The 21940-nt window shown below is 38.4% G+C and overlaps 2 protein-coding genes across 4 annotated transcripts in view; both read left to right on the plus strand.

Moving 5' to 3' along the window:
* Positions 1-21940, plus strand: part of LOC133771669 (bile acid-CoA:amino acid N-acyltransferase-like) — a 47958-nt gene that overhangs the window by 4225 nt on the left and 21793 nt on the right. The window contains exon 1 of one of the 3 annotated variants that reach the window (XM_062207860.1): positions 10529-10691. The exons of 1 other annotated variant lie outside the window; for it this stretch is intronic. The gene's annotated coding sequence lies outside the window, so the exon portion shown is untranslated. Of the gene's footprint in view, positions 1-10528; positions 10692-21152; positions 21316-21940 lie in introns of those variants that run through there. One more of the 3 variants, XM_062207857.1, reaches the window with a different exon arrangement.
* Positions 7285-7599, plus strand: MRPL50 (mitochondrial ribosomal protein L50). Its single transcript, XM_062206723.1, has one exon. It carries the CDS (start codon positions 7285-7287, stop codon positions 7597-7599), a length of 315 nt encoding a protein of 104 aa, XP_062062707.1.

Raw genomic sequence — 21940 nt, forward strand, 5'->3', positions numbered from 1 at the left:
GGTTCCCTCTCAGAAAATGCCTACAATGACTGGGCCAGGCTGAAGCCAGGAGCAAAGAATTTAATCCAGGTCTCCTATGTGGATTTCAAGGATCCAACCACTTGAGCCATCACCTGTCACTGTCCACAGTGCACATTAACATGAAGGTAGAATCAGAAGGTGAGCAAGGAATTGAACCCAGGTACTCCCATATGGGATGTGGGCATCTTAACTGCCAGGACCAAATGTCTAATCAGTGTTTTAATTTTTTGATGCTACTGTAAATGGCTTTCATTTCTTTCTTTTTGCATGTATTATTAAGAAATAGTGATTTTTGCATCCTGCAAATTTACTGAATTTACTTTAGTTCTTACAGTTTTGTATTATGGAGTCTTTGGAGTGTGTCACTAGTAGGAATGTGTCATCTGCAAAAAGAGAATTGTACTTTTTCCTTTCTGACTTGAATGCCTTTTATTTCTTTTTCATCCCAAGTTGTTCTGGGTAGGACTTCCAGTTCTGTGTTGAATGGATGTGAGACTGAGCATCCTTGCCTTCTACCAAGTGTTTCTAACTGATTATGATGCTAGCTGTGAGCTTTTCTAAAAATGATCGTTATTGATTTGAGGTAAATTCCTTCTCTGCCTATTTTGTCTCATCTTTTTAATATCATGGATGAGTATTGAATGTTGTCAAATTCATATTCGACATCTATTGATTGTGCAGTTTTAACTTCACTCTGGTAATGTAGTGTTATCACATTTATTGATTTGCCTATGTTGAACCAACGTTGCATTCCAGGGATAAATCCTATTTGACCATAGTGTAAAATATTTCTGAGGTGCTGTTGGGATTTGGTTTGCTAGTTTTTATTGAGCAGTTTTGTATCTATGTTCTTTAGGAATATTTGCGTTAATGTTTCCTTGTGTTGTTTTTGTCTGCCTTGGTATGAAGGTGATGCTGGCTTCCTAAATGAGTTTGAAAGTGTTCCCTTTTCTATTTTTTTGGTATAGTTTGAGAAGGATTAGTATTAATTCTAATTTTAATATAGAGTAGACTTAACCCATGTTGCTATCTGGTCCTAGGCTTTTCCTTATTGTGAGGTTTTTGATTTCTTCCTTGTTCTTATTTGTTATTAGTCTGTTTAGGCCTTCTGTTCCTTCTTTAATCTTGGTCTTTGTAGGTTGCATGTCTCCAGGAATTTATTCATTACTGTGGGTTATCTAATTTTTGGTGTATGAGTATTTATAATGGTCTCATGATTCTTTTTATTTTTGAGGCTTATGTTATAATATCTTCTCTTTCATTTCTGATTTTATTTATTTGAGTCTTTTTTTCATAGTCTAGCTAAGGACTTAATATTTTTGTTTGTATTGCCTTTTTATTCCTTATTGCCTTTTTTATTTATTTTCTTCTTTCTGCTAAGTTTGGGCTCAGTTTCTTGAGGTTCAGTGTTGGGTTGTTTGAATTCTTCTTCTTTAATGTATGTATTTATTGCTATGAACTTTCCTTTTAGTGCTGCTTTTTCTGCATCCCATAGGTTTTGGTGCGTTGCGTCTTCTGTTTATGTTGATATATTTTAAAAATTCCTTTTGACTTTCTGTTGACTTAGTATTCTTCAGGGATGCATTGTTTGCTTTACAAGTATTTGTGACTTTTTTTCATTTTTTTGCTGTTACTAAGTTTTTATTATTTTTTTTTTTAAGATTTATTCATCTATTTGAAAGGCAGAGTTACAGAGAGAGAGCGCTAGCTGCCATCTACTGGTTCACCCGCCACATGACTGCAATGACCAGGGTTGGGCCAGGCTGAAGCTAGGAGCTGCTTCCTCATCGTCCACTTGGGTGCAGGGGCCCAAGGACTTCACCATCGTTCACTGCTTTCCCAGCTCGCTCTCTCTCCCGCTCCCCCACTTTGTCCCTCACCCTCTCCCTCTTTCTCTGCAACTCTTTCAAAATCAGTAAATGAATTTTTAAAAATAAAATAAGAGCTGACACTGTGGTGTAGCAGGTTGGGCAAAAGCCTGCATTCCTGTGTCCCATAAGGGCACCAGTTCGAGTCCCAGCTGCTCCACTTTGGATTCAGCTCCTTGCTAATTTGCCTGGGAAAGCAGCAGAAGATGGCCCAAGGACTTGGGCCCCTGCCTCCCACGTGGGAGCTCCTGGCTCCTGACTTCAGTGGCCATTTTGGCCATTTGGGGAATAAACCAGTGGATGGAGGAGCTCTATCTCTGCTTTTCAAATAAATATTTTTTTTTTTTAAAAAAAGAAAGCTCTGCATATGTATGTATATTAGGTCTGTTAGATTTGTAATATTATTCAGGTTCACTCTTTCTTACTGTTATGTCTTGGTGTTCTATTCATTAGTGAAAGTGAGGCATTGAATTTTCCTACTATTTTCTGTTGATTTCTCTTTTCTGATCTGTCAATACTTGCTTTATGTATCTTGGTACTCTGATGTTAGGTTCAGATATGAAGAGACTTCAAAATATTTGTGGGAAAATGGAATTAAAAGATAAAAATATAAACTTTTTCTCTCTGTATCTCAGTGTAACTCTGCCTTTCAAATAACTAATAAATAAATTTAAATGCAGGGGGTGGCATTGTGGAGTAGTGAGTAAAGCTGCTGCCTACAGCACTGGTATCACATATAGGTGCCAGTTCCAATCTTGGCTGCTCCACTTTCAGTACAACTCCCTGCTAATGGGAAAGCAGCAGAAGATGGCCCAAATGCTTGGGTCCCTGCACTCACATGAGAAACCTGGAAGAAGCTTCAGGCTCCTGGCTTTGGCCTGGCCCAGTCCAGTTCCAGCTGTTGTAGCCATTTGAGGAGTGAACCAGAGGATGGAAGACCTCTCTCTCTCTCTCTCTTTTTCTCTTTCTCTCTCTCTCTCTCTGCCTCTCTGTACCTTTGCCTTTCAAATAAATAAATAAATCTTTAAATATGTATACAAGTCTTTAAACATATATATATATAAACTTTATTTTTCAGCATAAACTTTTCTTATTGATGATACCAGCCATTTAGTCCATCCCTAAAGAACTGAGGTTCCTAGCAATTAAACCGTGCACCTGCAGTCTCTTGTACATTATCAACTGAAGAAAAATGAGTGCCCTTTAAAGATGTCTTAAGATTAGGAAGCAAAACAAAGTCAAAAGGAGTCAAGTCATGACTGTAGCGTGGATGGTGAGTAGTTTCTGATCTTAGAAAATTGCCCTTGTTTGGTGAGAGGAATTAGTAAGAGAGCACCTCTTTAGTGAAGCTTTCCTGGGAGTTTTTCTGCTAATGCTTTGGATAACTTTCCCAAGACTCTTATAAGGTGCAGTAGTTATTGTTCTTTGGGCCTCCAGAAAGCCAAAAAGAATAATGCTTTGAGCATCCCAGAAAACCCTTGTCATGCCCTTTGTTCTGCTTTTGCTTTGATTGGACCGCTGGTATCTCTTGGTAACGATTCTTTGATTGTGCTTTGCCTTCAGGTTCATACTGGTAAACCATATTTTAAAGTTCTTAAAGAAGTGCCTGCGGATCTTGATCAACTTGTGTAAACATTGGCAGCTATACTAGTGTCTGCAGTTGATCCGATTGCAGCAGTTTTGGCAGCCGTGGAGCAAACTGTGCTCCACTTTAATTTTTCAGTCAGAATTGTGTAAGCTGAACCAACTTAATATCTATGGTATTGGCTATTATTTCTGCTCTTAATTATCAATTATCTTCATTTAGAGCACAAACAAAATTGTTTCCTCACAAATTGATGTGCATATAGTGCTGCTGCAGAGGGTTTCATCCACACTGTCTCAGCCTTTCTTCAAACAAGTTACTGTTTGTAAACTGTGGATTTCTTTAGGTATATCATCCCCGTAAACTTTTCATAAAGCATTAATGATTTCATCATTCTTCCATCCAGGTGTCATAAATTGAAAAAATTAGAATTTTTTTTTGCTTCAGTGTTAGCTGCATTCATGTTACTGTGATGAAACTCTTTTCAAACCAATGTCTTATCCTTCTTAATGCCTCTAATAGATCCAGTTAAGTCATGTTGTAACAAGTTGGTATCCCCTTATTTTGGTGCATACAGACTTTGAAATCTAGTCATAGTTTCTTCATAATACATGATTTCCACGAACTTTTTGAAGACCCTTGTATATTTATAATTATTTGTCTTCCTATTGATTTAGCCTTTTTATCATTATTTTATGACCTTTGTCTCTGGAAAAGGGTTTTTGACTTAATGGTTATTTTGTCCCACATGATGCATAGCCACTCCTGCTGCTTTTGGTTACAATTTGCATGAAATATCTTTTTCCATCCCTTCATATTCAGACTGTATCTTTGAATCTATAGTGAGTTTTTTTGTACATAACAAATAGTTGGGTTTTGAGCCATTCAGCCACTCTGTGTTTTAATTGGAATATTTAATCCATTTACATAACTTACATACAGTTACATGAATTTACATGCAGTGGCATATTACTGGAATAGTTTGAGGAAAATATGAAAACTGAGGGATAGATAACTCTTAAAGATTTTTTTTTTTGTTGAAAAGGTGAAACATAGCTGAAGGGAAACATGGGGCCTAGGGAGAATTTTTTTCTTTTTCTTTAAAAGTCAGTTATTGGAGCAAGTGCTTGGTGCATCAGTTAAAACGCCAGTTGGGATACTCCCGTCCCATGTCAGAGTACCTACGTTTGGCTCCTCGTCTGGTTCCAAGTTACTGCCAGTGCTCACCCTGGAAGGCAGCAGGTGGGTCTCTGCCACCCACATTGGAACTCTGGATTGAGTTCTCAGCTTTTGGATTGAGCCTGGACCAGCCTCAACAATAATAGGCATTTGGAGGGTAAACTAGCAGATGGAAGATCTCTGTCTTTCTGTCTCTGTCTCTGTGTCTCTTTCAGATAAAATGAAAATGGATGATATTTATTTTAAAAGATGGGAGATATAATACCATATTGTATATCCTGTGAATAGTTTAATAGTATCTTTGTTTTCTGGTACTGTAACAAACTGCTTGAGACTGAGTAATTTATAAGTAAATTAAAATGAACAGCAGTTTATTTGGCTATGGTTCTAGAGCCCAGGAGGACCAAGAACATGATAACTGGCATCTGATGTACATCTGGGCAGGGCCTTCTTGCTGTGTCATAATATGGTGGAGGAAATCATATGGCAAGATAGAGCAGCATGCCAGCTGGAGTCGTTCTTCCTCTTATAAAGTCACTGATGCCATAAGGACTTACCCTCATGACCTCATCTAATTACCTTTTACAGGCCCCACCTCCGAAAACAATTAACATTTGAATTTGAGGATTCCGTGTCCAACATACAACCTTTAAAGGGATACACTCATATAACACTAAGGAGATAGTGGGAAGCTAATAAAGAATTGATAGAGGAGGGATTAATTACTAGAAGAAAGCCTGAATAGTTAAGAAGGAATGATATTAAAAACCATATTTTGGGGCAGATACCATTTTTTTTTCTGGTAGCTCCATTTTTTTTTTTTTTTTAAGATTTATTTTATTTATTTGAAAGAGTTAGAGAGAGAGGTAGAGACAGAGAGGTCTTCCATCCACTGGTTCACTCCCCAATTGGCCGGAACAGCCAGAGCTGCGCCAACCTGAAGCCAGGAGCCAGGAGCCTCCTCTGGGTCTCCCACGTGGGTGCAGGGGCCCAAGGACTTGAGCCATCTTCCACTGCTTTCCCAGGCCACAGCAGAGAGTTGGGTGGGAAGTGGAACAGCCGGGTCTCAAATCGGCACCCATATGGGATGTCAGCGCTTCAGGCCAGAGCGTTAACCTGTTGCGCCACAGCGCCAGCCCCTGGTGGCTCCAGTTTCTGTAGGGTTGGTCAGTCTCAGTCGTGGATGCCAACTCTATGAGAAACGAATTTCTAGGTAGTACATGAACAAATCTTTTATTATGCACTTTTATACTATGTCAGCAGATTCCTTCCTTTTGGCCCATATACTGAATAATAGTTACTCAAGCAGATACTAAATATGTTTTCTTTTTTCTTTTTAAAAGATTTTTATTTATTTGAGAGGTAGAGTTACAGACAATGAGAGGGAGAGACAGAGACAAAAGTCTTCCTTCTGTTGGTTCACTCCCCAAATGGCCACAAAGGCCGGACCTATGCCGATCCCAAGCCAGGAGCCAGGTGCTTCCTCCTGGTCTCCCATGTGGGTGCAGGGGCCCAAGGACTTGGGCCATCCTCCACTGCTTTCCCAGGCCACAGCAGAGAGCTGGATTGAAAGAGGAGCAGTGGAACTAGAACCCGTGCCCACATGGGATGCTGGTGCCACAGACGGAGGATTAACCTACTGCGCCACAACGCCAGCCCCTAAACATGTTTTCAAAGAACCTCAAAAATAATAAAATGGATTTCTGTGTTTAGGAGCTTATAATGTGGTACAGTGGTTCTCAGTCAGACTGTTATCCACTCTTTCTTTTGGTTGTTAAGACTGGAGGACAGGAGTCCTACTGACATCTGATAGAGACCAGGATGCTGCTAAACATCCTACAATGAACAGGACAGCCTCCCACAATAAATAATTATCTGGTCCAAAATATTTCAGTTTTGAGGCTGAAAAACCCTGATCTAGTAAGAGAAGTGGAATGCAAATAAAATTAAAACTGAGGTAGAATGTGATATACTCTGATAGCAGCACTAAGTGCTGAGATGAGAGGAACTTACAGTAGTGCTTGATTGTGGGGAATCAGGTAAAACTTGAAAAAGAACAGTTTTGTATCAGGACTTGAAGAGTCACAAAAATTTCTGTATGTAAAGGTGAAAAACAGGTATTCAGAAAGGATATAACCTGAAATAACATAGAGTATCATGAAAGTGGGAGTGTGGGAAACAGAATATGAGTTAGTTTGAAGAGGTCATTGAGTTCATCTAGGGAAGTGAGGTTAGAGATGTAAATTGGGGTTGAGTCTTGGAGGACTAGGAATCCAGAGTTGATGATTTATCTTGCTTTATCACTAACTCTATGGAATTCTTACAGTATGTAAAACAATGTACTTAGTATTTTTCTGTCTGTAACTACTTGTTCACCCTTAACCATTCCAATGGCAGGGACCTGTTGTATTCTTTTCTACTCCACAGTGCCCAGAAAGTAGTAAATGTGCAAATTATTTGTTGATTTTGATTAGTGAGCAAGATTCAGTCTGGTGTTTGCTGACTTCACTAATGCAATGAACCAAAAGATTCACATATTTTTATTTTGGACATCCCAGAAAAGAGGAAGAGCTGGTGGAGGCTGAGACAGTAGAAGAGGTGAAGAAAGAACCTCTCTTGGTGTGTCCGCCCATGCGAAGCCGAACGTACGTGCCACCTGAAAATCTCCAGAGCCTTTTGGAATCTCGTGTTAAAGAAGTTTTTGGTACGGCTCTTCCCAGCAATTGGCAGGACATCCATCTGGAAGATGGTCATCTGAAGTTCAGTCTCTTGGGGCGCTTAGCTGATGACTTGGGCCATGCAGTGCCTAACTCCAGGCTTCACCAGATGTGCAGAGTCAGAGATGTTCTAGAGTTCTATAATGTTCCTGTTCAAGATAGATCGAAATTTGATGAACTTAATACCAGTAATCTGCCTCCTAATTTGAAAATCACTTGGAATTACTGAGTAATGCAGAGGATGAGCACATTGATAACAACCCCCCCCCCCCAAGCAAGGGGGCTGCTTATTAGACCTTTTGCTACTTTACCATCAGAACTATTCTCTAGACCTCATTGTTCTATAGACGACTGCATCATCTTTTTTTCCCCTCATGTTGTGAATCCACAAAGAAATAAGAGAAATTTCTTTTTTCACATTTGATGAATCCAATTTATTAAAAAAATAGAATTAGGTCAGTAATAATTTATGGAAATTATTTTCACCAGAGGACATTTTAAGATAGGAGGTTGTTACAAGTTCATACTTGATCTTTATCCTTCATAGGCATAAAGTAGTAGTTGCAAGAAAATGTTTTAAACTATTAGGGCTCTTAAGTCCAAAATGGAATTATCACATATTGCACAGGTACAAATAAGAAAACTTGTATTAGATAGTTAGAAAAGTCTGTGTTATATATTATAGAAAATTCTTTATTTCACTGTTTTACTGCGTGAGTAGCAATAGCAGAAGATAATATTGTGCATTCTGGATTAATCTGTTTTGGAAATTAAAGTAATTTCTTAAAGTATGTTGTGTGTTTTTACTTTTTTTCACTGAATTTTGGTTTTATTTTCTGCCTTGCCACTTGCTTAAAGTAAGTATTATAACTGAAAAAATTATAATATGTGCCATCTATTAAGTGTGATTTTTTTTTTGTTTTATATTTATAAGAGATATGCCAGATTCTGTGTAAAATGTATATTCCTCCTCTCCAGAGGAGGTGTAGCTTACTCAAGTCCTATTTTTTTTTCTTAATTTATTTATTTGAAAGAGTTAAACAGAGAGAAGGAGAGGCGGGGGGGGGGGGGGAGACTTCCATCCGCTGGTTCCCTCCCCAGTTGACCACAGTGGCTGTAGCTGTGCTGATCAGAATCCAGAGCTTGCTCTAGTTCTCCCCACGCTGGGACTGGGGCCCAAAGACTTGGACCATCTACTGCTTTCCCAGGTCGTAGCAGAGAGCTGGATTGGAAGTGGAGCAGCTGGGACATGAACTGGCACCCATATGGGATGCTGGCACCACAGGCAGTGGCTTTACCACAGCACGGGCCCCTAGTCCTTTTTTCTATAACTTTTAAAATGTGACCTGGAATACCCCAAGTATCCATTTTGCAAGTTTGATGTAATTTGTGGAGATTACTCAAATAGAATGTTATCAGGTGGGTCTGTCAAAAATTGGTGATTAAATTAGGAATTGTTTGGTCTTGGGGTATGACTAGAGAGTGATGAAACAAAAAGAAGCAATTTCTTACATTGTTCTGTCTTAACTACCAATGATTCTGAAAGAAAAGTGTTAGAAATGTTTTAAATAAAGTAAATTGATTTATTCTCTTTCCCTGACTGACTCCTTTAAGGAGGGCAAAAAATAGTTGGGTATATAAATTCTGGAATATTCATTAGAAAAATCAGTCAACAGTACAGTCATGCTCTTTAAATGTCAGCAGACACTGCATCAAGAACTTCAGAAGTGTCAGCATGTCTGGAGCCCTGGAACTTAACATCACAGCTGATAACAGTTATATTCCTCTGCTGCTACTAAGTGAAGAGAGGTTCAATCTGGGAAGCATTTGAATTTTACATAGAGGATTTGCTTATTCTGTTTCTCATACAGTATTTTCTTCTGCTTCGGAGACAGGAGAAGTGGACAAAGGGCAAGATGTAAGCAGTGGTGGGGAGATCAATTTGAAAAAAACTCTTTGGTTACAACTGGAGAGTGAAAGGTTTCATCTTACTGTTAAGGCAGAAGAACTTTGTAGCTCAATGCAGTATTTCTCAAAACTGGATGTGCATATGAATTACTTGAGAGTATTTTTTTGAATTGCAATCCAAGTTCAGTAGTCCTGGTGTGGATCCTGAACCTGCCTGTCTAAAATGCTGCTAGGTAATTCTGTTTTGAACCACATGGCCCTACTTTTCTAGAATTGAGGTTGGAGACAAGTGCCACTTCCTAAAACGGTCCTGGTAAATTTAGCCAACAGAGCTGGTAAACTGCACATCCATCAGTAACTCTAGAGGGCATCGTTGGTTTATAGGTTAGTACAAAGGGTATATCAGAATAATGACCTGAAAAGATTAAACTAAGTTTGGTAACTTGTTTATTGAGGTGTCCAAGTATACAGTTTTGTAAATTTATATTTTTAAGAATGCGATGATTGCTATATATATTATCAGTTAACTGATGTTTCTTAGTTGGACTCTGAAAGTTCAGTATGTATGCTTACATAAAAATAATAAAATTACTAGAGATTCAGAGTCGAATGATTTTATATAAACATATTTCAAGCAGCATAAACTTTTTTATGTTCTTTTAATATATTGTCTTCATTATATAGAAAGTAACAAATTATTTATAAGAAAACTGGGAGACAAGAAAAACAAAACAAAGATCATCTTTGTCCCAACACTCAGATAATCACCAAATATTCTGGTTTATTTCCAGATGAAAGAAAGATATTTTCTGTAATTTACAGTTTTGGGGGCATAATATTTGCTTGCTTCTTCACATTATAAGCATTTCTCCTTACCTTTAAATAGTCTTAAAAAATAACAAATTTGGTTAATATATTATTTCATAATCAGTTATGTAATTATTTAATCAATATTCTGTTGCATTTCTAAATTGCTTTTTTTGCTTTTTCAGCATGGTTTTAGACTTAGAAAACAATAATTGTTGAATTGTGCAATGGGTTCTCATACCTGACACTCAGCTTCCCGTATTAGTTAACATCTTATGTTAGTATATTTGTCACTATCTATAAACCACACTTCCCCTATTTTTTTAGTCCAAACTATCTCAACCTTCCCAGCCTCTAGTATTCAACATTCTGTTTATATGCAGGCTTTTTTTTTTTTAGCTCCAACATGATTGAGAGTGCAATATTTGTTTTTGTGTATCTGACTTGACTTTGCTAACATGATGTCCTCTAGTTCCATTCATTTTGCTGCACATGATAGGATTTTATTTTTGGTGGCTGAATAGTATTTCATTGCGTATATATACCACATTTCCTTGTCCATTTGTCTGATGATGGACTCCATGGTTGACCCTATATCTTGAGCAGGTAACTCTATGATATAATTTCATGTCTTTTGGATGTATCTTTTTGATAATAGTCATTGCATGAGTGATGAGGCGAAGTGTTTTTTGATGTATAGGTTTCTGATGGCTAGTGATACTTTGCGTTTTTTCATATATCTGTTAGCCATTTGTATTTCTTTTGAGAACTATATTCAGATCTTTTAACCTCATTCTTAACTGGAATGGTGATTTTGTTGTTTTTTCATTTCCTGACATATTGTGGATATTAATACTTTGTCAGATAAGTAGTTTGCAAATATTTTCTCCCATTCTATTGGATGTCTCTTCCCTCTTGATTCTTTTTTTTTTTTTTCTGTAGAGAAGCTTCTGAATTTGATATAATCTCATTGTCCTGTTTTGCTATTGTAGCTGGTGTTTTGGGGGTCCTATCCAAAAATTCATTGCTAAGAATGAAGTTTTGAAGTGTTTCTCCTGGGTTTTCTGCTAACAATTTCATTCTTATAATTAGGTCTTTTGGTCTGTCTTGAGATGACTTTTATACATGATGAAAGGTAGGGGTCTAATTTCATTTTACATATGTATAGACAGTTTTGCCAGTATTATTTATTGAGAAAACTCATTTCTCCAATGTGTACTCTTGGAACCTTTGACAAAAATCAGCTGTATGTGTGTAGATTAATTTCTGGACTCTATTCTGTTTCATTGTTCTTGTGGTTTTTAATGTGGATACCATGCTGTATTCTTTGAAGTTGGGTATTGTGATGCTTTCAGTTTGTTTGCTTAAGATAGCTGGCTATTTTGGGTCTTTGTTAGTTTGGCTTAAAGATTGTTTTGATTATCTTTTCAAAATCCAGGTTTTTTTTTTTTTTCTTCTTAGCTATTTATTTAACAATTAAATTGTGATTACTATGTCCGACATCTGTCCAAAGCACTTTGAAACAATAGCATATTTAAAAGAATAACATACGATGATTCAGTAGTTCTCTGAGGAAGAAATTATAACTAGATGTCAATTACATTATATTTACTTTTTTGTTTGTATATCTTAATGCTACTCTGTCTTATTCTTCCTACTTAAAATTTATATCATTCCTTCTCAGACTTTCCTTTTTAAATTTTTATTTATTTTTACCCAGAAACCTTTTATTTAAGCTATACAAACTTCATGCGTTTCACAAATTCAACTTTAGAAACAGTCATTCTTTTTTTCCCTTTTACTTAATAAATATACATTTCAATAGTACAACTGGCTGGCGCCATGGTTCACTTGGTTAATCCTCCGCCTGCGGCACCAGCATCCCATATGGGCGCTGGGTTCTAGTCCCGGTTGCTCTTCTTCCAGTCCAGCTCTCTACTGTAGCCTGGGAGGCAGTGGGGGATGGCCCAAGTGCTTGGGCACCTGCACCCACATGGGAGACCAGGAAGAAGCACCTGGCTTCTGGCTTGAGATCAGCTCAGCACTGGCCGTAGTGGCCATTTGGGGAGTGAACCAATGGAGGGAAGACCTTTCTGTCTCTCTCACTGTCTATAACTTTACCTGTCAAATAATAATAATAATAATAAAAAGTACAACTACTGGATTATTGAGATTTTCCCCCCATAACTTCCCTCTTACATGCAAACCGTCCCATCTCCTACTCCCTCTCCCATCCCATTCTTCATTAAGATTCATTTTTAATTATCTTTATATACAGAAGATCAACTTAGTATATACTAAGTAAAGATTTCAACAGTTTGCACCCACACAGACACACAAAGTATATATAAAGTACTGTTTGAATACTAGTTTTACCATTAATTCACATAGTACAACACATTAAGGACAGAGATCCTACATGCGGGGTAAGTGCACAGTGACTCCCGTTATTGATTTAACAATTGACACTCTTATGACGTCAATAATCACCCGAGGCTCTTGTCATGAGCTGCCAAGGCCATGGAAGCCTCTTGAGTTCGCAAACTCTGACCTTATTTACACAAGGCCATAATCAAAGTGGAAGTTCTCTCCTCCCTTCAGAGAAAGGTACCTCCTTTGATGGCCTGTTCTTTTCGCTGGACTCTCACAGAGATCCTTCATTTAGGTCATTTTTTTGCCACAGTGTTTTGGCTTTTCATGCCTGAGAAACTCTTATGGGCTTTTTAGCCAGATCCAAATGCCTTAAGGGCTGATGCTTAGGCCAGAGTGCTGTTTAGGGCATCTGCCATTCTATGAGCCTGCTGTGTATCCCACTTCCCATGTTGGATCGTTCTATCCTTTTAATTCTATTATTATTAACAGACACTGGTTTTGTTTATGTGATCCTTTTTTTAAATTAATTAATTAATTTATTTTGACAGGCAGAGTGGACAGTGAGAGAAAGAGACAGAGAGAAAGGTCTTCCTTTTGCCGTTGGTTCACCCTCCAATGGCTGCTGCAGCTGGCGTGCTGCGGCTGGCGCACCTCGCTGATCCGAAGCTAGGAGCCAGGTGCATCTCCTGGTCTCCCATGCGGGTGCAAGGCCCAAGGACTTGGGCCATCCTCCACTGCACTCCCTGGCCACAGCAGAGAGCTGGCCTGGAAGAGGGGCAACCAGGACAGAACCCGGCGCCCCAACCGGGACTAGAACCCGGTGTGCCAGCGCCGCAGGTGGAGGATTAGCCTATTGAGCTGCAGCGCTGGCCTATGTGATCCTTTTAATCCTATCTTTATGATCAATTATGAACTGAAACTGATTACTTTGACTAGTAAGATGGCGTTGGTACATGCCACCTTAACGGGATTTGGAATCCCACAGCACGAGAAACATAGTCATTCTTCCAACCGTACCTGCCCTCCCACCTGTACTCCCACCCTTCTTCCTTCTCCCTCTCCTATTCCCATTCTTATTTTTTACTAAGATCTGTTTTTAATTAACTTTATACACATAAGAGTAACCATAAGAGTTCAACAAATAGTATGGAAAAAAAGAAAACTGTTCCTCAACAGTTGAGACAAGAGCAGTTCAAAGTCTTTGCATCTCAAAGTGTCAATTTCATTTCTGTAGATTACCTTTTAGGTGCTCTATTAGCTACCACAGATCAGGGAGAACATATGATATTTGTCCTTTTGGTACTGGCTTATTTCCTTAAGTATTTTTTTCCAGTTGCATCCATTTTGTTGCAAACAACAGGATTTTTTTTTTTACCACTGTGTAGTATTCCATGGTGTATACATCCCATAATTTCTTTATCCAGTCTTCAGTTATTAGACATTTGGGTTGATTTCATATTTTAGCTATTGTGAATTGAGCTTCAATAAACATGAGACTACAGATAACTCTTTCTTACATTGATTTCATTTCCCTTGGGTAAATTCCCAGGAGTGTGGTGGCTGGGTCATATGGTAGGTCTGTATTCAGGTTCCTGAGGTATCTCCATACTGTCTTCCACAGTGGCTGTATCAGTTTACATTCTCACCAACAGTGGATTAGGGTACCTTTTTCCCCACATCCTCATCAGTATTTGCTGTTTATTGATTTCTATATGAGAGCCATTCTAACTGGGGTGAGATGAAACCTTGTGGTTTTGATTTGCATTTCCCTGACAGCTAGTAATCCTGAGCATTTTTGCATGTGTCTGTTGGCCATTAAGATTTCTTTTGAAAAATGCCTGTGTAAGTCCTTTGCCCATTTCTTAAATGAGTTTGTTTTGTTGAGGTTTTTGAGCTCTATATATTCTAGATATTAATCCTTTATCAGTAGCATAGTTTGCAAATAATTTTTTGTATTTTTTGTTTCAATTTCATTTATTTCTGCTCTGGTTTTTAAAATATCTCAGCTGCTGCTAATTTTGTATTTTGTTTTTGCGCTTGTTTTTGTAAGTCCTTTAGGTGTATCATTAGATTGTTTATTTGAGATATTTGTTTTCTTAATGTAAACTCTTATTGCTGTAAACTTCCCTCTTAATATTGCTTTTGCTATATTCCTCAGGTTAAGCTATGTTGTACTTTCATTGTAATTTGTTTCAAAACATTTTTAAATTTCTTTTTAAATTTGTTTAAGGAGTCACTTGGTTGTTCAATGTCCATGCATTTGTAAACTTTCTATTGTTCTTTTTGTAGATTTTTTTTCTCCAGCAAAGTTGATTTTATTAGCTTTACTTCCCCCAATTTGGTAATAGTCCAGCTCACAAATCCATCCTTACATCCTATTAATCCACCATATATCTAAGTAGTGGTTGTCTTTTTAATTTTTATTAATATAAAGAGAACATATTCATGTAGTTCAGACACAATTCTAACATGATAACCATACTTCCCTCCTTCTCTCCCTCCATCCTTACTCCCTCAATGCTGCCATCTAGTTTTTTATTCCTGTGTGATCTGAGAAGATACATGATATGATTTTTATGTTCTTTTAAACTTACTGAGACTTGTGGCCTATTGTATGATATATCCTAGGAAATGTTCCCTGTGATAATGAGAAAAATGTGTATTTTGTAGCTGTTGGATGATATGTTTTGTAAATATGTTTTATCCATTTGCTTTACAATGGTTCAACCTTGATATATCTTTTTTGATTTTCTATCTTAATGATCTGTCCATTGTTGACAGTGGGGTGTTGGTGTGCCCCACAATTATTGTATTAGTCTCTCTCCTGTTAGGTCTAATATTTGCTTTATGTATCTTGGTGGAGGTGTTTTGGGTATAAATAAATTTATGATATATCTTCTTGCTGAATTGATCCTCTAATTAATGTATAGTATCCTTTGTCTCTTTTTACAGTTTTTGATTTAAAGCTTTTTATCTGATATATGTGTAGATATTCCAGCTTGTTTTGGGTTTCCATTTGCATGGTGTATCTTTTTCTTACCTTTTACTTTCAGTCTATTTGTATTTACCTGTGAAATCAGAAGTGGAGCAGCCAAGACTCAAACCGGCACTCATATGGGAGGCTGGCGTCGCAGGTGGTGGCTTTACCCACTATGCCACAATGCCAATCCCACTTGACTTCAAAAAGATAGCTTGGGCCCTGCACCCGCGTGGGAGACCAGGAGGAAGCACCTGGCTCCTGGCTTCGGATCGGTGTGGTGCGGTGGCCACAACACACTGGCCGTAGCGGCCATTTGGGGGGTGAACCAACGGAAGGAAGACCTTTTTCTCTGTCTCTGTCTCTCTCTCTCTCACTGTCTAACTCTGCCTGTCAAAAAAAAAAAAAATAGCTTTACTAGCACTAGGTAATATATTCTTGGTTGCAAGTCTTTTAAGACCTTTAATATATTAGTCTCTGCTGGCATGTACAGTTCCTACTGGGAAGTCTTCTATTAGTCTGATGGGTTTTCTTTTATATATATCTTTTTTTTTTTTTTTTTTGACAGGCAGAGTGGACAGTGAGAGAGAGAGACAGAGAGAAAGGTCTTCCTTTTGCCGTTGGTTCACCCTCCAATGGCCGCCGCGGTAGCACGCTGCGGCCGGCGCACCGCGCTGTTCCGTTGGCAGGAGCCAGGTGCTTCTCCTGGTCTCCCATGGGGTGCAGGGCCCAAGCACTTGGGCCATCCTCCACTGCACTCCCTGGCCACAGCAGAGAGCTGGCCTGGAAGAGGGGCAACCGGGACAGGATCGGTGCCCCGACCGGGACTAGAACCCGGTGTGCCGGCGCCGCAAGGTGGAGGATTAGCCTAGTGAGCCACGGCGCCGGCCTTTTATATATATCTTGACCATTTTTGTTTCTTTTTATTTTTGTCTGCCTTGGTTATTTCAAGTATTATCCTCCAGATCAGAATATCTTTCCTCCTCTTGGCCCATTCTGTTGAAGCTCTGAATTGTACTTCTTTAGTCCATTGATTGGAATTTTCAGCCCCAAAATTTCTGTTTGGTTCTTTTTAATTATTTGTATCTTGTTATTGAGTTTCTCATTCATCTATTATTTTCTTCATTTCTTTAAAATGCCTGTATTGCATCTCTTTGAGTTTCCTTAGGATTATTATTTTGTATTATTTTTCAGATATTTCACAGATTTCCTTCCAATTGGATCTATTTGCTGAAAACTATTGTGTTCTTTTGAAGATGCTTCCTTGCTTCTTCCTGTTTCCTGGGTCCCTATGTTGATGTCAGCACATGTGGTATAATATTCCTTCTTTATGGAGTAGTTTTCATTGGAAAAGACGTTTTGTTTAGATGGAATGCAGATTATCTCTTAGGGTGTTGCTTTGACTTTGGTTCTAGGTGAGCTCAGAAGTGTTGCCTCTGAGTGATTTCCTTAGCTTCAGTGTCAGCAGTGTGTACAAGTGCTGCAATTGTCTAGTCTTGCAGCAGTCTGTGGAGATTGAAGCATGACTTTGAAGAGGATATGGGCTTCCTATGGTGTGTATATTCAGTAACCAGAGAATTGGATGTCAATCACATGTGGGTTTGTGATGGCTGGAGCCTCATTCTTGATGCTGAGGGACACAGAGAGAACTGTCCCCTTGTCCTGCCAGAGAAGCCTGAATGATGCTAGGGTTTGTGGCACAAAGATGGGACCTCAGGGACTATGATGTGGATGGGACCTTTCTTAGGTCCTGCTGGGAGATTGTGACTGGTACTGGGACTTTGGCACCAGAAGCCCCAGTAGTGTCAGCACTGGGAAATGTGAAGGGGAACTTGCCCCAGTCCTATAGGGTGACTAAAATATGTACTGGGGAATTTGCACTTACAGATATGGGTCTGGAATGATGGAGTGCAGGTATGTTCTTCCCTAGGTCCCACAGGGTAGATTCTGGTGACTGAGGAATCTAATATTACTTATCACAGTCCTGCAATTTCAGGAAGCAGTGGGGCTGTTATCCAAGTGCCACTGGTGAGAGCCAGTTGTGGTGGGAATCGTGGATTAGCAGCTACTAGCCTGAAGTAGAGGAATTCAGGTAGGAGTCTTCAGGTGATGCATGTGAAAGCACCAATGACAGTCATAGATAAGCATGGCACTTCCAAAAGGGGATACAATGGTGAGGATGGTATTTGTGTCCTGAGCACCTACATCATTTCTGGGAGAGACAAAGGGCCCTTCTTCAGGTCTGATCTTTTTAACTTTTTTTCAGAAATTTCTTCTTAAAATATTTACTATTTATTTTAAAGACAAAATGACAGAGGAGCATCAGGAGACCCCCATCCAGTGGATTACTCCTCAAATGGCCATAATAGCCAGTTCTGGTTCCGGTCAAAAGCCAGGAGCCCAGAATTCCACCCAGGTCTACCACATGGGGCTCAAGTTCTTCCCCCTCCTGCCTTCTCTGCTAATGCTAGCAGGAAGCTAGGTCGAAAAGTCTAGTAACAGACTGCTGTGCTGCAACCCTGGCACTCCCTGTCAGATTTTTTTATGATCTGCTGCTGATGCTGAGACTCAAACTCCAGGAAGAAAAAGGGGGACTTCCGTGGGTGATGCAGATCCACTGAGTGTAGCTCCAGAGCTTGTGCCCAGAATTCCCGCAGCTTCAGGATACTCTCCCTTGGAATGTCCCCTGTCTCTGCCTATGAGAGCCTCTGGTAGCATCGGGGCTACTTGCTGTTCCTTAACAGCAACTCTATCATAGCAATTTCGGAATCTGGTGCTTTGGGTGCAGAGGGAGGCAATGTGAGGTTTTTTGTTTTTGTTTTTTAGCCCAGTAGTGGGGTTCAAACCCAACTAGTCAACTATTTAGGCTAGATTTCAAGTCAGTGAGGACTGTGGAATTCCTCTGCAATTAGGGCAGCCATTCTAACCTTCTACTTAGCTTTTTCCAAGAAGAAAGTGCCGCCCCCCCCCCCCCCCCCAGGGACCTGGCATAGACCCTGCAGTGGCTTTGTTCCTCTCTGTTGGTTTCCAGTCTTTGTGTTGTTTGCCCCTCTTGTCACTTCTTTACTGAAATTTTCCCTCAGTCTCCTAGAAAGGTGATCCTTCCCTTGTTAGGGGGTTTTTCAGTGGTGATGAGTGCTACTTCTCTCAATTCAGCCACCTTGGTCCCTTTTTATGTTGTTGCTTTTAATCTGGTTTTCCTACTTCTTTGAGTATTGATCTTCCATAAAAGTCCTGCCTACTTAGTTTTCAAAGTTATATGAATTTTTTGATTCCAAGCCCAAGAATGGACAGCTTGATCTCATCAACAGGTGTTCTGTGAATCCTCAAGCACAAAGCGGCAGGTACCTTGAAAGTGTGTGAACTCTATTGTACTTGATCATGCTTTTATTTTCTTTCCTTCTCACTGCATTATTTCACAGTGTAAAAATTCTAACTTTTTACTTGAATGTTCAGCTTCTGAATTTAACAGAAGTTGCTAAAATTAACTTCTGATTCCACAGAATTCTAGTATTTAATTTTAGTTGTATAGTAGCACACTGCGGCTGCCACCAAAGTTCTGCTTCCTTCCATCATAAAATAACAAATTCAAAATATTTAACATTATGAACAACAATCACATTCTGTCCAAATTCAAATCTTATTAGGGTTCCAGTAATGACCCTTAAGAACAATTTCACCCCCCTCTTCAGGATCCAATACTGGTTCATTTAGTTGTTCGTTAGTTATTAAATCTTTAGTTTTGCCACTTCATCTCCTTTACTCTGAAATAATTATTCAATACATTATTTTTAAGTAATTTATTTATCAAAGCTATGAAATTAGTTGGCATAGAGGTGTTCACAACAGAACTGTTTTACTTTTAATGTCAATTAGATCTATACTGATAAGCTGTCTTTCATTTTGGGTATTTATTAATTTGTGTTCCATCTTATTTTTGTGCTGTCTAGCTTGAAGTTCATTGATGGTCTTTTCAAAGAACCAATTTGTCTTGATTTTTTTCTATCATTTATTTTCTGTTTCAGTAATATGATTTTATTATTCTCTACTAACCAGTATTATTTTTTTTTCTTTTTCTAATGTCTTAGGAAAAGTTCTAGACTACTGACTTTAGGTCCTCTTTCTTGATTAAAGCCATTCAAATTATGAACTTCACTTTTTAGCTTCATCTGGAATTTATTTTATATTATACTTCCATTATCATTGTTTGAAAGATTTTCTAATTTCCAATGTCATTTTTTTTCTCTGACCCATAGATTATTAGAATGTGTTTGATTTTCAAATATTTGGAGTTTTATAGATATTTTATTGTTATTAGTTTCTAATTTCCTTGTGACTAGAGAATATAGCCTATAATTTGAATATTTTTACATTTATTGATTTATTTTATGACGAAACTTGTTGTCTTGTTGAATATACTATGTGTACTTGAACTTATTGGGTTTGATGTTCTACAAACAGTAATTAGGTCAATGTCATTGAAAGTATTGCTTAAATATGTCTTTCCCAATATTTGTCAACTTATTCAGTTACTGAGAGAGGGATTTAAAATTTCTAGCTACTACTATTGTATTGTTTACTTTAATTTTGTCCATTTTTACTCCATATGTATTTCTTTTAAAGATTTATTTGTTTATTTGAAAGGCAGAGTTCCAGAGAGGCAGCGGCAGAGAGAGAGGTCTTCCACCCGCTGGTTCACTCCCCAGATGGCCACAAAGGCCGGAGCTATGCCCATCTGAAGCCAAGAGCCAGGAGCTTCTTTCAGGTCTCCTGCGTGTGTGCAGAGGCCCAAGGATTTGGGCCATCTTCTGCTTTCTCAGACATAACAGAGAGCTGGATCGGAAGTAGAGTAGCCAGGACTCAAACCCGCCTCCAATATGGGATGGGAGCACTGCAGGTGGCAGCTTTATCTGCTCCGCCACAGCACCAGTCCCTGCTCCATATATTTTAAAATGTATTATTAGAACTTGTGAATTTCATAATGTCATCACTATCTCTCTCTATGCACTCTTGGCCTTGAAATCTACTTTATCTGCAATTAATATATCTACTTTAAGGTTTTTAATGCTTTCCCTTGTTTGGTATATATTTTTTTCCATTCGTTTACTTGTAAACTATCATTGTTAACAATAACAATCATTTTTCATCACAATCCTGATTCTTTTGGTAAACTCTTTTTTGCTTTTGTTTAAAATTTACTCCGAAAGTTTGGCCTATAATTTAAATTCAGCAATATAAACTTATGATTGATTGTGTATTCATTTATGACTGACTTCTAAACTCTTAGGTTTGTGAGATTCATCTGTTTTCCTGTTACAGTATTCTGTATGAGTATGTCAATATTCTTTCATTTGATTGTTAATAGATATTTTATTGCTTCTAGTTTTTTAGTATCTTGCAAAATAATGCTATGAACATTCTTGTATAGATTTCCTGCTATACTTGAGCACACATTTATGTTGGGTATATCTCTAAAATTTGAATTGTTAGATCAAACGTTATTCATGTTGTCACATTTACTAGATGATGCCAAATTGCTTTCTACAGCTGTGTTGCTTATTTATATTCCCTTAGTAATCTTGATCTACTTGATGATCTACTTCTGCCATGGTTTGAATGTGAAAATCTGCAAATGCCCAGGTAGTAAAGATCTCTTCCCCAGGGTGGTGCTATTAGGAGGTGCTGGAGCTTCTGGGAGGTGGGGCTTTGAGATGACCTTAGGTCCTTGAGGCATGACCTTAGAGGGACTTCCTGGAAGAGAGCAGTTATAAAACCTTCACTATGTGATTCTTCCTTTCTATTTGCGCTACCATTTGCCATCTGCTCCTCACCAGAGATAGGACCTGCATTGTGCCATTTGGACCTTCAGCCTCCAAAACTGTGAGTTAAATAAGCCTTTTTCCTTTCTAAGTAGCTTGTCTCAGGCAATTCTTTGTAGTAATGAAAAGCTGACACATAAAGCTTGAGACTCCCCAGTTCTTAATTTCAGAATGTTTAATTTTTGTAAATCTTGTGATGTATACCCCATGATTTAAATTTGCATTTCTCTGATTACAAATGAAATTAATCCTTTTCTAGATATTAAAAAATAATCACACTGTATTTCATTATTTCTTTTCATTTTATTTGAAAGGCAGAGAGAGAGAGAGAGATGGTAGTTCAGTTTTCCAAATGCCTGGAACAATCAGGTGAAAGCCAGGAACATGGAGCTCAATCTGGGTTACCAATGTTGATTTGGGTTGCAGGGACGCAACATTTTGTGCCATCATCTTCTGTTTCCCAGAGTGTGCAGAAAGTTGTAGTCAGAAGCAAAGGTGAATGTTCGATGTGGCATCAGAGGTTAAACTCCCTGCCAAATTCCTACCCCTATATGCTTGTACTTGGGTTTCTGTCTCTGAAAAGTGCTAAGTCTTTTTTTTTCAATACAATATTCAAAGGAGAATTTACAAATTGAATTTTAGGAATCCTTTTGCAGTGTATTCTTAAAAATATTTGTTATTTATTT

The sequence above is a fragment of the Lepus europaeus genome, chromosome 12, assembly GCF_033115175.1.
Source record: "Lepus europaeus isolate LE1 chromosome 12, mLepTim1.pri, whole genome shotgun sequence".
NCBI classification, from domain to species: Eukaryota; Metazoa; Chordata; class Mammalia; order Lagomorpha; family Leporidae; genus Lepus; species Lepus europaeus.

Coding starts and splice junctions, on each gene's coding strand:
- MRPL50 (XM_062206723.1), top strand. CDS start 7,285: ATGCGAAGCCGAACGTACGTGCCACCTGAAAATCTCCAGAGCCTTTTG.